Source organism: Phalangium opilio, unplaced genomic scaffold, assembly GCF_054372755.1.
Source record: "Phalangium opilio isolate 3A_F unplaced genomic scaffold, DU_Popi_V2 ptg000390l_1, whole genome shotgun sequence".
Lineage (NCBI taxonomy): Eukaryota > Metazoa > Arthropoda > Arachnida > Opiliones > Phalangiidae > Phalangium > Phalangium opilio.
In genome coordinates, this window is record NW_028324234.1 from 3,899,779 (window position 1) to 3,916,267 (window position 16,489).

General features: G+C 38.6%; 3 protein-coding genes across 3 annotated transcripts; 2 read left to right on the plus strand and 1 right to left on the minus strand.

Moving 5' to 3' along the window:
* Positions 1-1,808: 1,808 nt before the first annotated feature.
* Positions 1,809-3,896, plus strand: LOC149596255 (putative ATP-binding cassette sub-family C member 13). The gene is made up of 4 exons (XM_089861415.1): positions 1,809-1,859; positions 2,235-2,426; positions 2,915-2,973; positions 3,614-3,896. The coding sequence occupies exons 1-4, from the start codon at positions 1,809-1,811 to the stop codon at positions 3,894-3,896; spliced, it is 585 nt and encodes a 194-aa protein (XP_089717541.1).
* Positions 3,897-5,656: 1,760 nt separating this feature from the next.
* LOC149596256 (uncharacterized) lies at positions 5,657-7,756 on the minus strand. The gene is made up of 4 exons (XM_089861416.1): positions 7,283-7,756; positions 6,384-7,217; positions 6,180-6,305; positions 5,657-6,121 (listed from the first exon to the last, which is right to left on the minus strand). The coding sequence occupies exons 1-4, from the start codon at positions 7,526-7,528 to the stop codon at positions 5,801-5,803; spliced, it is 1,527 nt and encodes a 508-aa protein (XP_089717542.1). The 5' UTR covers positions 7,529-7,756; the 3' UTR covers positions 5,657-5,800.
* Positions 7,757-8,291: 535 nt separating this feature from the next.
* LOC149596257 (multidrug resistance-associated protein 1-like) lies at positions 8,292-11,115 on the plus strand. Its single transcript, XM_089861417.1, has 4 exons — positions 8,292-8,318; positions 9,033-9,164; positions 9,227-9,481; positions 10,900-11,115. The coding sequence occupies exons 1-4, from the start codon at positions 8,292-8,294 to the stop codon at positions 11,113-11,115; spliced, it is 630 nt and encodes a 209-aa protein (XP_089717543.1).
* Positions 11,116-16,489: the final 5,374 nt, after the last annotated feature.

Genomic DNA, 16,489 nt, shown 5'->3' on the forward strand with positions numbered 1-16,489 from the left:
GAGGGGGTGGCACGGTGTTGTCTGGAATCCTGACAATGTTTTGGTTCCTCTTAACACTAACGCACACTATCACACTGAGATCCACCATCATGAAATACTATTTCCAGGTATAAGCCATGGTTTCTTTAACGTTTTATAATAATATCAAAAGTATATAGATTTTAAAAAGAATACTTCATTAAGAATTCATTGCCTTTGGCTGTAGTCGAAATGTAAACTGAGAAGCAAATTATTCTCCGATTAACCGCCTACAGCTACAGGAACTAACCAATAGGGGAAGAGCTTCTCGGTGTCATCTCAGATTAATAACCACGGATGTGAAAGGCAAGCAAAACCGGTCGTTTTCAAATAGTATCGCCATGTGGCGTCCACAGACATAGAACTTTGTCACCCCATGCAGACAACGCGGTTTGAATTGTACCGGCAAGGCAAGGCCTACGAAACGTAAACGGGTTTTTCGCATCTTTGAAAATTTTTACGTAAATAACTAAAAACCTCGAAAAACCTACTTTTATTAGTGATAAAAACCTCGGGTCCAGCGTCCCAAGTACCGGATGAGAATCGGCTGATATAAAGTAACCAAGGCTTATATAAAACAGAGTAGCAGACGCGCTTACTATTTGGGATGACTTAATTCCAAGTTTCGACAATAGGGACGCTAGAGATGCCGATGCCCGATTCAAACATACCCCCCTATTCCCTTTCATATCCAGGGCTTGTTAATCTGAGGTCTCATAGGTTATGGAAAATAGTACATTATGCTGGCCATCCAACTGTTAATTTTGGAACTAGAGCTTGCATTTTCTACTTTATGAGCCAATTCACAACTCGTTCCTTGTGCCACATTCGGAAAGGTAACGATACGCAGATGGGGGTTGACACTATTCAGGGATAAAGGAGGGCTTCTCATATTACACGGCGCGACCAAATTTCAACGAAGTGTTCTTTCCATATCTATATTCTTTTGATAATATTACTGAAAAATGAAAATGTGAAATATTTCAGAATGAAAAAGACGACTTTTTCGGGTTGGTAATTGAGTCAGTAATTTACCCTTTAGTAGTGGTTACCTTCGTATTACACACAATGAGTGACGCCTCTCCGAACTACGAAAAACATACTTATGTAATCGAGGTCAAAATGGTAATACTCCATGAATTTTGTTGTTTGAGTAATGTAATTTCCGATTTCGAGACTGGAGCTCTATAGCCTTATCGCTTGTCGTACTCGATTTAGCTCTTAGTTAGGTTTTAGTGTCATACTTGTGGACAGAAATGCATAGCGCTAATAGGAATCATTGTACCCCCAAATATTCCATGTTAATGTCTACGCATGTCTTGTGGGCGGGTCTCAAGTGCTATGCGTCACATCTCATAATTCTGACGTCTTTCTAACTTTGCAACTTTCTTGGTTATTAGTAACGTCAGGTCAGGTGCGCGCAGGGTTCAATGTGCAATCAGGTGAAATTCGTAATGCTTAATAATAATTTAGTTATTCCCACATAATCTGCCTAGATACTATGAGAATATTACTACACCATGATTTCAATACGATGTATATTATTGAACAGATCAGGGTTAAAACAAGATATGCCCCAAGGCATATTAACGCTGTTTGCAGTGTGATATTGTCTTTAACAAAACCCCAAATTAGGGATACCAATAAGCAAGGCGTGGAAAAGTATAGGAAAAATATCGATAGCTTAACATCAATCGTAGTGGCTCAGACGTTGAGTCTCCGCATCCCACACCGTAGACCTCAGTTCGAAACCCGATATCTCCGAGAGACCGCATTTTCTCGTCGAAAATATGATCGAATTTAGTCTAGATGTCGCTAATGCGGTGGATAATGAAATTCCGGCAAGCTCTGCCGCGTAATTTAAATTTACGAAAATGAACGCGAACGCGAAACAGCCAGCCAGCCTGCCTGCCTGCCTGCTTGCCTGCCAGCAAGCCAGCCTGCTTCCAGGGGTCGCCGTATAAAGCTGTTGCTATGGGCAAACAGCTTAAAAACCGGGTTTTATTGGGGGGGGGGGTATCTTTAGCAGTTGCGTGCATGTTAGATTGTCATTCAAAAGTAACTGCTTAATAGAAAAGTCTTAAAATGTTTCATTAAAAATAATAAATATAAAAATAGTACTTTTAAAGTTGAAACAACAAAAATCTTTGAAATGAAATTATTCTAGCATTCAAATTTATCAAAATTGAACGTCTTAAGGCCCGTTTTCAATCAAGCTTTTCATGAAGCTTTTGCTTCAAAAACTGAAGCAAAACGCTAAAGCGAAATCGGAACCCGTTTTCAAACGCGCTTTTTTGGGCGCTTCTGAATCAGATTCGCGTGAAATAATCGAAAAGCTGGTATCTACCTCGGGTAGATATTTGCTTTCGCTTTTATCCGAAAAAGCGCTTGGCCTAGTAGTCACGTGGGTACGTTATTTCTCTCGAGCAATTTTTTTGCGCCGCGTGTTTTAAAGTGAGAATAGGCCTAATTTTCAAAAACAATATCGAGTGTTAAGGATATTTAGAAGCATTTTAATGGTGTTTTTAACTATTTTAAGGATATTTATGAGTATTTTTAAACTAGCCTAAATATTGAACAGAAGACAACTGATATAAACACCGGTCCTGACGAGCGTGGAGAGGCGAGAGAAGTGAATTTGAAAACGGGTGAAGAGTTTCGCTTTTGCTTCACCATTTGAATCGCGTTTTTGTCAGGCAAATCGCGATTTACTGTTGAAGCGAAGCTCCTAAAAAAAGCAACTAGAAAAGCTTGATTGAAAACGGGCCTTTAGTGATGGGTTTTGTTAATTGGGTTTTTCTGGCCTGGGGTTTTTTAATTCGAACCCTGGAACTGATGCACTTCAGTTTTCAAATTCAATGCCTTATTTTTTTAATGCTTATTTTCAAACATTAAGAAATCAAGGGAAGAAGATGCGTCGTTTTGTTCACGCGTGGTTCACTCATGGCTTACCAGGTAAGTCTTAGGGCTCAGGGCTGTGCCAATAGTGGCTTTTCAAACCGAATCGAATAGTAAATCTCCTATTAGAAATCTGAATCGACTATACTCGATCAAACGAATATTACTCGTTTTTCAAAAATCTAGTTCTTGCACTCGTTTTGAAAAAAAGAAACGAGTACTCGAAAATTCGATTACTTGGTTTTACCAGACGAATATTCGTTTTAAAACGATTAATCTTTTTCTAAATATGCCTAGCAATACTATTTTTTTTTTTTTCAAAACGAGTGCTCGAAAATTTTATTACTCGGTTTTTAATTCGATTATTCGAATTTAACCCCTTGGAAACGATGACTGGGTTTAGGGAACTGTATTCGTATTTAAAACGGTTATTCAAGTTTCTTTACGAATAATCGGTTTTATCATTTTTATGGTTCGAATACCAGTTTTCTCCAAATGCCAAATTCGATTCGTCGAATCGAATACTCGATTCGTCTTAAACTAATACTATTCGAAAATTCGACCATTCTCGCAGCCCTAAATCTGGTCCCTTTCTAGCTTTCTCATAAATTCCCCTTACTTGAACAAGTTATTACAGCTTAGTTAATTTTCATTTCTAACTTTCAAGTTTTTCATTTAAAATTGAAACGTATTGTAGTGCCCTATGGAAAGGTTGGAAGAAAAACCTTGAGCCATCGGATGTGTACGACTTGAATGACGCGGAGCGAGCGCTGACTGTATCGCGCATTTTCGAAAAACACTGGAAGACCCAGACTAAGACAAGTAGTGCTATCAATGAAATGGAAATGAAAAGCCTTTCGGAAGAACAATCCATCGCTTGGCCCTTGTTGAGGACAGTTGGGCTTTGCTTGATGGCTGGAATAGTCTTTCAGTTTCTGTCCGACGTGGTGTCTATCTGTCCTGCCCTTTTAACAGGGTAAACAAATTCACCTTTTCAGTCATATACGCGATGTACGAGGTTACCTCCCATTTTTTTAAATGTTAGTAGTTTCTGATTTGCGCCATCTAGTGAGCGAATCCTGAACTATTTTTCTGAATTTATTGTCACGTATTTTAAAAATGGCCGCGAAACCATAGTTTGTTACGTTGGACCGGAGACCCTATTTTTGTAACAGTTAAAACATTAAGAATTGGAAATGCACAACGAAATCTTAACTTTAGGTATGGAATATAATTATTAAATAATGAGCCTGGCTTAATTTTAAGACTATAAACAGGAGACACATCATTCAAGAACCCTGCTATGCTGGCTAAAGAAGAATGGACTGATGATATGAAAAACTGGCCCACAGTAACAAAAGGAAAAATATCGAACTATTTAATTAATAGCAAAGCCTGTGATAGCCAACCTACGGATGCGCGGAAAAGCTTACAAGCTAGCAATTAACTGGAAAGTGGATGGGTGGGAAAAATAATGTTAGCAAAGGTTGGCCACCAATTGGTTGCGTTGAAAGGTGACGTAACTCCATCACAAAAATTAACAAAGAAGGAGCATCATGCTTGCTTCGTTTCAAGATCTGATGGTACAATATTAACTGCCTTTTGTACTTGCATGGCTGGTAAAGCTCATGTTTGTAGCCACGTTGCTGCACTCATGTTCAAAGTTGAGTTTTGGAACTCAGAATTAGCGCGAGGTCCATCGTGTACTGATGGCCACAACCAGTGGAATGCTGGAACAAAGCGGAAAATTGAACCAGAAGCTTTTGTCGACATAGAATTCGCAAAAAATCAAAAAGAAATTGTGAAAGAAGCCAAAAAGCCACTAAAATTTGATTCACATGAATCCTTAAGGAAACATTTCTTAAATTCTGATTTGGCAGAGTTAGTTTCTATGCCTGGTTCTATCATAAATGACGTTCTAAATACCAGAATTATCGAGAAACCCATTCCACTGAACGTTCTCAGCCCATCTAAAAAGCCAAATGACTCAAACAAAAATATCGTCCATGGCTGCCATATCATAAATGTAGATGAACCGCTGATATCGGATTCGTTGCAATGCAGTGTTTGCCACAGATTTTATAAAAAGTATATTGAAATTGGAGACAACAACATTGAAAAATTAAGGGTAGATACAGTAAAACAAGGAGAAAGCGCATTATGTAACGAAATCAGGAAAATACATATAACAGGGTCAACAGCTAAAGGCATTCCCAAAAAACAAACAACATCTCTTGCCAATTTCATTAAAAATCATGTATTTCCAAACTTCAGGGGAAATAAAGCTACGCATCATGGTACCACAATGGAACCCGTAGCAAGAAACGTATTTAGTGATGAAAATAGTGCAAAAGTTGAACTGGTTGGAACAATTATTTCAAAGTCGGAACCCTGGTTAAGCGCTAGCCCTGATGGCCTCATTGGTCATGATAAAATGCTGGAAATAAAATGTCCGCTTACGCAAGACCTGGAAGCTCTGATTGCAAGCAATAAGTATGACGTGAGATTAGATAAAAACAGAAGATACTATTTGCACGAAAACGGAAAAAATGGATATTATTTACAAATTCAAATTCAACTTTTTTGTGCAAATAGATCAATGTGTTTTTTCTACGTATTTACCAGTCAAAGAAAACTTCAATTGGAAGTTCCATTCAATGAAAAGTATATGGAACAAGTTTTAAAAAAATGAGAAACTTGTATGCTACTCATATGTTACCATTTATTGTGGACACTTTTCATGCCAAAAAGCTAAAGCTGCCATATTTAAGTTCCTTTTTACAAAATCAATTGTTAAGCAAATAATTCCTAAAAGCAATAGTGATAATAAAATGTTCCTGAAGTTCAAATTAAACACTTGTTAAAATGCCACCCAATTTAAAAATTAATTTATTTCCATGTTTGTCATAGTGCTTGTACTCTTACCAGCGATACTAGGTTGCAAATTGCACAATGCACTGCACACAAACAAAATTTTATCCACTTTTTTAGAAAATGACAGTGGCAATATTCCTTTCAATATTCTGAAGCCTTTCAGTTTGCCAATTACCCTTTCAACCTCTATCCTAACGGTAGCTATTCGCCTGGTTTTCGTTACATCTTCCTCGTCCAATTGCGTCTTATTCCGAGTAAACGCTGGAATGTTGAGTTTAACTTGGATGAACTGAAGGTCTTCTTCAATGGTGAAACCACGGTCAGCCATCACCTAAGTTAGATAAATATGATTTATTTATGCTTACATAATGTATTTACAAATTATATACCTCATCACCGGGTACTAAGCATTTGTAAAAGCCCGAGTCTCTCGTTATATAATTGTCACTGGTTCGTCCTCCATAGCAACGTGATAAAAACATGATAAATCCATTTGGAGCTATTGCTGTTAGTGCCTTCAATGTGTTATGGCTTTTGTAATTGCTTTAAGTCAGTGCTCTTGCTCTAAGTTTCCGTGGTCGCTGAACAAATACTTCCGTACAGTCTATGATGCACGTAGTTAAAGGATAATTAACCCTGAATGTCGCTGGTGCACTGCTATAGATGGTTACTCTTGGTAGCCAACATACCACATCTGACAGTCTTTCATACATGATGTCTAACCAGTATTTGAAAATTCTGCCCGCTAGGGAACCCGAAATATAAAATCTCCTCCCTAAATCCTGAAAAAGGAGGTTCAGTCTCAGTTTCATTAGCACCATAAATATCTCATGTGGTATTTCCATTGAGCAAGGGGGCTTGACAGGCTTTTTAATTAACATTTTTACTAGTTTGTCAAAACGATCCACATCAAGGCCAGTGTAAAACTTGCAGTCCTTGTTACAAACACGTTGGTAGTCATGCATTTCAACCTGCACTGAAATATGATGGCTTGAAACTTCAGTATGAGGACTTTTATTGTTATAATCATGGTCTTGCAATGATGGATCTTCCCTCTGTGTTTGGTTATTAGCTTTTTTTATTGGGTCTTCATATTGTACTCCCACACTAACCATAACTTTATTTGAGCATGTACATGTTGGTAGTATGCCATCTTTCGAAACATTGAAGCTCTTATTTTCCCAAACTGATCCATGAAAACTAGATTCAAGCCCAGAATCATTCATGGATGAAAACGAGGAGTTTATGGTGCTATCAAGAATCTGATCTTCTGTACGAGATTGTTTTGATGAAACGCTATCATCATTAGCGCTCAAACTGATTGATCTTTTGAGTTTACGGTTTGGTTTCCATTCATTATCAAGGCCAATGCTTGGGAAAGGGTGTTCTTTAGTTGGTTTTCTATCCACAAAATGCAAGGAACAAACCTATATAATCATGGAGAAATCACAATTTGCAAAAACTGCGCAAAAACGACACAAAAAATACTTACAACAGCTCTCTTCCCTGGTATATAATCTGGTCTGCCAAGTGCTTCAAGCCATTGGCTTCTTAATTTTTCATTCTTTGGAAAAATATGCAGCCCGAAAGGCGCAGGACAACAACAGTCTTTAAGAGCCAAAGTTAAGCCTTTGTCCCGCCCCGAATGAAGTTGGCAAATCTGCGATCGCCACTCCCTTAAATCTCTATCACTACTTTTACAACCAAGAACGGAACATGTTCTACCCCAGCTTGCCATTTTCTTTTTTTTTTAACTTATAACTTGTCAATGAGCAATTAAAAATAACCTAAAATCACCGGATTGACCGCCAATCGCAGTTATAAATTTTCAGACGATAATTTGGTATTTGCAACTTTTGAACACTAGATGGCTTTAAAACCCGACGTTTAAAGGGACGAAAATACCGAAATTTTAAGCTTTACTTTGACGCTAGATGGTGGTAGCAAAAACTACTAACAGGCAATGGCAGCTCCCCTGTAACTTCCTTGTAAGCCGCGTATAAGAGATAGGGATGCAACGATATATCGGCCTATCTTTTTCTTATTGGTATCGGCCAATATCGGCTTCATGTAAACCGATATTTCCGGGAAAAATTTGGCAAGTTATAAGGTACTCAATGAATACTAATTGAAACACATCACAGAAATTTATTTCCTCAATTTAACATTTCCCATTAAAAATGCAAGGTTTTCCACAATCTCAGTTTAAAGCCGTTGTTCACGACTATGAGAAAGTAATTTCCCTAGTTTCCCATACCTCCCGCAAACAATCGAAGTCGACACTGACGCTCTCTTAGTGTCACTAATTTACACTTTGAACTTTTCACTTGTGGTCCCTAAGTTTGCTTATAACGCTACTTCATGTTGAACAAGGAAAGGAGCTGCATTTTTACTTCAAACCAAGCAAGGATTTAACTTTGACCATACCATTTTTTAAGGGAAAGGGTTAAGGCTAAAATATGTAACGGTACGGTACCACATTAAACGAAAGACCTGTGACAATGCCTGTAATAAAACAATGTAAAAAGGTAAATGGTCCAAAATAATGCTGATTCTACCCTTGGAAACGATATTCATGGAAAAATAATATTTTTTTATGGACCGATAATATCGGCCGATATATCGGCTACGAATTTCCGATATATCGTCTGTACACATATCGGTGCATCCCTAATAAGAGACGTCACAATCTGGAATATAAGATTAAATTCAAATAACAACAACAGTCATTTATTTATATACAATTGCCCACAGAGCCATGCATCTGAATGGCTTACAATTGTAATGGAGGGGCCTGCTATGGGGGGAGGCAAGTAAGGTGAGCAAACGATCTAAAAACTATGCTAAGGTATAGAGTTTAAAATAATCAGACAATTTACGTCGAAATCGGGTCTTATTGGTAATAACAACAAGATCACGGGACAGGGTTCGAGTGTTGGAATTACGGGTACACACTTAAAGCGTGAAATTAAGTTCCTTCGATGCTTTCATTTTTTCGTTGCTTGTACTGAAGCGCGGAGAAAGGTCCAATCACATGATCAGTAACATTTTCTGTTTATGTGGGTCAGTTCTGTTTAGCTAAATACTTGCATTCCTCAGAATATTCTTTAAAACTTATTCTAAAAGATGTTGAGATTTCAAATGGTTAGACATGCTGCAGTAAATCTTTGACCAAGTTAATTGAGTTTTGTTTTCAGTACCATTATTGATTATACTCAAACCGCGAAGATCCATTGTGGAAGGGGACTTTCTACGCTTTCCTTTACGGTTTGGCCGGTCTTGCGCAATCCTTGTTGCAAGAGGGCAGCGCCATTTTCCATACCAAGCAAGGACTGAGACTTAAATCCGCCACCATGCACGTGTTGTACAAAAAAGTAAGTTAGAGTTATCGTGGATTAGTTAGACGCTAGTTCATTAATAATATTCGTCGAAGCAGACATTTCGCTTGACGAGCTGTGATCGACGCGACTTGACAATGGGCGAAATACTGAACACGATGTACGTCGACACGAACAGATTCCAAATTCTGTCGCCGCAACTGGGCCTCTTGTGGTCGGTACCGGTACAAACAGTGCTGTGCTTCACCTTCATGTTTCGAGAACTGGGCTATTCAGCCTTTGCTGGCATCGTACCTATTATCGTTCTTCTACCGCTAAACTATCTCAGTACCAAGAAAACCAAAGATTTGCAGGTAACTGTTATCCAACCAAAACACCACTGACTTTAAAGGGAGGGTGAAGTGAAAAATCAAGTGATTTTTTATCGATTCTTCTACAATGTGGCAATGCTGGCGCCATGAAGTCATACTTTTCAAAATATGAGGGAGGGGCTTATATTTTTGGGAATATTCTAGCGCCCTCTATAGTCTAGATAATCATTCATTTATTTCGCGTTTCCGTGTTCCGACAGTGACGGAAAGTGGAGTCTCCCAGGTCTAAAAGTGTTGGTATCTGTGTCAAGAACAAAACTGTTAAAATCATTAATGATGAACTGATATATTTAAAAAGAGTGGACCATAATGAGAGAATCTAGATTTTTCTATTAGAGAGCCAGATTTATCCCGGGCAAAATCAGTACAACCAGAAGTCCATTAAATTAGCCTAGGAAGTAATCAATTGCAATAGCTGGTATCCGCAGTATAAAGTGAACATTCGAAATTGAATGTTTCAGCGTTCAATACCTTGCCACTGTGGTGGTACGCATTAACAATAAAATTTGAACGAGTAAAGTGGTATTCAATTCTACACGTTTACGAAATGTTCATATTTGAACGCTAATATTGATATTCAAAAATTCACGACAATGAAGCATTCAGATTAGGGCATTTTGCATTCAAATATGATTGCACCAGCATTTAAACGAGAGCGTAGTTGGCGCTCAAATGTAAGAGTTTTCGGCGTTCATACGTAACCGTTTCGCGTTATAATATACACAGTATAAAAGAACATTCGAAATCGAATATTTCAGCGTTCAATACCTGGCCACTGTGGTGGTACGCATTAGCAATCAAATATGAACGCATAAAGTGGTATTCAATTGTTCACGTTAACGAAATTTTCATATTTGAACGCTAATATTGATATTAAAAAGTACACGCTTGTGAAGCATTCAGATTAGGTCATTTTAGCATTCAAATATGATTGCACTAGCATTTAAACGAGAGCTTTTTGGTGTTCAATCAAGAGCGTGTTTGGCGTTCAAACGAGAAAAAATTGCCGTTCATGCTTAACTGTTTCGCGTTGTAATAGGATTGGATTAAAATTGAAACGAGAACGATTTTTGTGTGATCTATTCACGCCATTTACAAATATTATTTGCCCATATAAAAACCTTAATTTAATCCTCTATTCACCAAATTTACCTCATTTCAGTACCTCATTTACAGCATTCCAAGTTGATTTGACTATGGTATTTCACCCCTTGCCTCCTACTGCTCCCACACAACCAAACACCCAGTCGGCCGACTAACGCCAAAATTTGCCCTTTCGGGAGAGAAACCGCTATTGTCTACGATGTGGCTAAAAAACCCAATTAAACGACCGTGGCCGTTCCTTCTCCAACGGGAGAAGTTTCTGTTAACTGGTTTCTTTCATATATCTTCTTTCTTAGATTGAGCTGATGAAGCTGAAGGACAACAGAATGAAATTGATGAGCGAAATCTTGACCGGAATCCGCGTCTTGAAGCTGTACGCCTGGGAGAGATCATTCCACAGAATCATTCTTGAAATCAGGAAGAAAGAAATTGCACTCATGAAGAAACAAGGAATCTTCACAGCAATAAATATGTTTATAACTGCAATCATACCGGTTTTGGTAAGAACGTAAAACATTTACAAGAAGTGGGTATTGTCAGAAGTCCATTAAATTAGCCTAGAAAGTAACTAAAAGCGGGGTTAGAGACTCCCCTCTCTTGAAGGGGCAACACATTCGCCACCTCGCGATAACGTTTCTCAGATCTCCGGTTTAGGTGCGACTCGTACGCCAAAATCTGCCCCATTGGGAGAGAAATAGCTATTGGCTGAAAATGAACGCTTGATCTCTAAAGGGACCGGAAAACGCCCCCCCTCCCACTGTACAAACCGAGCCCTTTCTAGCATAGCAGGGGGATAGGGTGCCTTTCGGTCTTTTATGATTCTTCATAAACCTATTAATGAAAACAAGACGGCCCAAGGGCTCGTAATAGTAGCTACATCGTACGAGTGAATAGCCCCTCTATACCCTACCCTAATGAGTGGATAACCCCTCTCTACCTTACCCTTATGAGAGAATGGAGTTCCTTTTAAGCTAAAAACTAACGATAACGAAAGCGCAGGCGAAACCTCCGGTCACAACAACTACTACTACTATTTCGGCTCGGGTCAAACTAAGAGGCTATCGTATACTACGATGTGGCTAAAAAGAGAAAAAAAAATTCAAAGACCCTTAAAAAAATCCGACCCCACAGATAAAAATTCAAAGTATCCGACCCCGCAGATTAAGAGGTACCTCACCCCACATCGCCCCGACATTTTAGAGATAAAACTTAAGGATAAAATCACGGAGTTGGCTCTGCCCCATTGGACCGAATCGCATTCGGCCGAAACCAGTCCCAATCAACCGAAAAACCCGCACTTTTGGCGGATTCGGTCCAATGGGACAGTCCCATTGGAGCGAAAACCCGCACTTCTCCGGGTTTCGGATTCGGTCCATTGGGACAAGAATGCATGCGCATATACACCCGATGGAACTAAATTGAATTTAATTCCCGGGAGCGCAAAGATTGCATCTTTGCAAGCAAACAATTTCTTTGACTTATAATAAAATAATGGTCAAAGAAATTGAGCACCATACGCGAACATTCTGTAAAATATTAAGCACCTATTTTAGTTAAGAAGAACCAAATACATTCAAATCCCCGAAAATTTTAATTTTCTTTTATCAGCTATTTAATAGGAGAATTTTTTGGAAAAGGTGGCAGCTAATTAATAGGAGAATATTTTGGAAAAGGTGGCAGCTAATTAATAGCAGAATATTTTGGAAAAGGTGGCAGCTAATTAATAGGAAAATATTTAGGAAAAGGTGGCAACTAATTAATAGGAGAATATTTTGGAAAAGGTGGCAACGAATTATTGGAACCATTGTTTTGGAAAAGGTGGCAGCTAACTATTAGAAGAATATTTTGGAAAAGGTGGTAGCTAATAAGTAGGGGAATGTTTTGGAAAAGGTGGCAGCTAACTATTAGGAGAATGTTTTGGAAAAGGTGGCAGCTAACTATTTGGAGAATATTTTGGAAAAGGTGGCAGTTAATTAGTAGGAGAATATTTTGGAAAAGGTGGCAGCTAATTAATAGGAGAATATTTTGGAAAAGGTGACATCTAATTAAAGGCAGAATATTTTGGAAAAGGTGGCAGCTAATTAATAGGAAAATATTTAGGAAAAGGTGGCAACTAATTAATAGGAGAATATTTTGGAAAAGGTGGCAACGAATTATTGGAACCATTGTTTTGGAAAAGGTGGCAGCTAACTATTAGAAGAATATTTTGGAAAAGGTGGTAGCTAATTAGTAGGAGAATGTTTTGGAAAAGGTGGCAGCTAACTATTAGGAGAATATTTTGGGAAAGGTGGCAGTTAATTAGTAGGAGAATATTTTGGAAAAGGTGGCAGCTAATTAATAGGAGAATATTTTGGAAAAGGTGACATCTAATTAAAGGCAGAATATTTTGGAAAAGGTGACATCTAATTAAAGGCAGAATATTTTGGAAAAGGTGGCAACTAATTATTGGAACCATTGTTTTGGAAAAGGTGGCAGCTAACTATTAGGGCAATATTTTGGAAAAGGTGGTAGCTAATTAGTAGGAGAATTTTTCGGAAAAGGTGGTAGCTAATTAATAGGAAAATAACCTAACCGAAGCGAACCTAACCTACCCGAAACCAAAATATTAAAATTTTAATTTAAAACTTAAAATTGATGGAACTACCATTAAGATTATACTTCATTTTAAGCACAATTTGTTTATTAATTCTAAATATCTCTTGCCTTGAAAGGAATGAAAGTGAGCGTTTTAATTAGTATCACGAAACATTTAATTTATATATTTTAAAACTACACCACCGAATCGCTGACGGCTATCGTGTTTCAAGTTATATTGATGTATTTTTTAGGGCATATTTGGACGATTGAGATTTCGGACCATCGGGAATATAGCCATTGGGCTAGATTTTGAAATTCTAGCCAAACATTTTCTGTCGAATGCGATTCTGTCCATTGAGATTCGGTTGAATGGGAACCCCCCCCCCCCCACGGAGTTTCTATCAAGTCTCTATGGCTCAGTGGTAGAATGCCTTACTACTGCGTGAGCGACCCGGGTTCGAATCCCGGCTGCGATCTGAAAAATGTTTAATTAAAATTAAATCTCTAACCGAGCCCAGTTACCTTTATGGGTGGGTTGTGGTAATATAGAGTTCGAGATAAAGCGTTCATGGGCTGAAGAAGTCATGCCCCGATCACGTGAAGTAAGATTGCTGACAGGGTTGGGAAAGTGCAAAAACGAACCCCTCATCCACGGAGTTAAAAGCATCTATTAACCCAGCATAGACGTATCCTATACCAGCTATTGTATTTGATTATTTCCTAGGCTAATTTAATGGATTCTGGTATTATTATCGATAATACACCGTTCCATTAATGGGGGTAGGAAAACCGTAATAGTCGACAAAGACCAAATAAAAATATATAAATGGACTAGTCAATCTTCCGCTATTTTGTGGATTTTACATTTTGTTAGTCCGGCAGCCTTGTAACGTGCACCGCGTTTCGGCTATCGGCAGTAGCAGACGGTTTTGTTTGGATAAATTTAGAAAAGGGTTAATCGCTTAAGTGAAGTTTCAGCTTGCCGTTTCGCAACTTATAAAGCCAAGACTAAACAGAGCTCGGCATTTTCTATCCATTATCCACAAATTGGTGGATAACCGATTATTTATAAACAAAGTTGTGGATTGTAATACGATTTAACATGTAAGATCTGTGGATAATTTTCGAGTATGGATAAAGATAAAATAACGTGGATAATGGATAGATAATGCCGAGCTCAAAGACTAAATGCGCTCAGTGCTTATAATCATGGAGATCGGTTTCCTATCAGAAACCGCACTAAAGGCCTGGCAGCCCGGTTGTATGAAAGCCCTACTTTCCCGAATAGAGTGGGGGAAAGCAATTTATGGAAAAAATGGAACGGAGTATTGGGGGCACGTAGAGGTGTGCCACATTTCAGGGGTGAGAGCAAATAGAAAGGAGAGTCGGAGAGACCAAATTCTTCGTCACCCCCCCCCCTTCAAAAACGTTACCAGTGCCAGTGGCTGTCTAAGAGAGTGCGCCACATGCGCAGTCGGTGCAACGGCGAGGAAAAAAATCAGTTTGCTTACGTTTCCGCCAAAAAATCGTTTGAAATTTTATAACGGCTCAGATCTCGTTCTCGGATTGGCTTGATTTTGCCGTGCTCAGAACATATTTTACTCCAATAGTCAGACTCTAATCCAATCAGCAAAATAAAGATTTATTTTCGTCGCTCAACGACAGATGGTACTACAGTCAACTTTGTTAATCACGTGATCCTATCCCTTAGATGGAGACGAAAGCAAGCCAATTTGTTTTTTTGTTGGTTGGGTCTATTACGGCTGAGGCGTGAGCCTCTAGCCGTATTTTCGTGTCTACCCTTTTTGAATTACCTTCTCAACGGATCACGTGACGTCTTACTCCTCGGCTGTGCGCCGAGATAGGTGCGCGTGAGAGCTATGTTGGCCGGCCGTTATAGTTACCTCCCTTCTATCTTTGACCTCAGACCACCTAACCTATGGACTAGGTTGAATAGGGAGCTAGGTTTGCTTATCTAGAGCAACGCCTGACATTAGCGCTGTGGCGGCGGATGTTGGAAGTTTTTCACCAAACCCTAGTAAAACTAGCACCATTTGGTTTTTTGAGGAATTGAGGCCTCCAGTCACCAATAACTACATCTTATTATTGGCATTTTTAAATTAAATGTAATTAAATTTTCGGTTAGGTTGTTTGAGTTGTCCCTAACACGTCTGAGCTAACACAAAGTCAACAATCGACAAGACTATGAGCCCCGGCTCAAAAATATCCCGAACCATTACAGGCGAATTTTTCTTTCAGGTCACGTGACATTTGGCGATAAATTTCGGCGGTCGGTTGACGCGTGAGGGCGCGTGCTACGCATTGCCACTTGTTACCGCGGATTTACATGGCTTTGCCTGTCCATGGGTTAGATGGTCTGAGCTTTTGACTCTCCATCTTATTTGTGCTCACTGATTTCAGCGGTAAAATAAGAACGCGCGGGATGGAGTTGGTTTTACTGCCAGCACTTTTTGTTAAAGATTCATCTTCAGAGCATACACATTCTTTATCTCCATATTGATTTTAAGGTCCTACAGATATTGTTATTTAATATTCAGATTACTACACCGCGTTTCGCCATGTACGTGTTAATTGACGAAGCTAACGTTCTCACCTCGAGGAAAGCCTTCGTGTCCATTCAGTTGGTACGACTATTAGCGTCGTCAATGCTTACGTTTCCGGATTTAGTAAATACCCTAGTTTTGGTAAGAACTGTACGAGGGAAGGTTAAAAGATAAATCTACTTTTATCTTCTTAGTTTCTAATAATCAAAAATTTTAAAGTTTCAGGGTTTTTTTTTTAAAAAAATATAACTATTTGGTGTGTTTTTGAGACATAATTTTGAATATTATCAAAAGTATATACGATATAACCTTTTTTGTGGTTGCCAGTTTGCCAAATTGTTATCGTTGCCATTAATGTAAGAAGAGCTCTCAGCCAATCACAAACAGTTTTAGATGCGTCATTTGATACGCCCAAAATACAAGAAACCGTAGGTACAGTTAATAGGATTAGACACGGGTTTGACATGGCACCCTTTCGCCTGCGTGATGGAGACTTTTAGTTTTAATATATATACTTTTGATATTATGTATTATTCGATTGTCATCGTCCTACTGTGAAAGAATGTTTTATAAGTTATGGTTGGCGTCATTAAATAACGGGATTAGTTTCATGTTGTATTACAAAACATTTTCCCAACAATGAATCGTCGAGGTTTTTCCTGTTGACCTTCCCTTTACTTAGAACATCTCAAAATGACACAAATCCGCAAAGTTATTCTTTTCAGACACACGTCTCGGTGAGAAG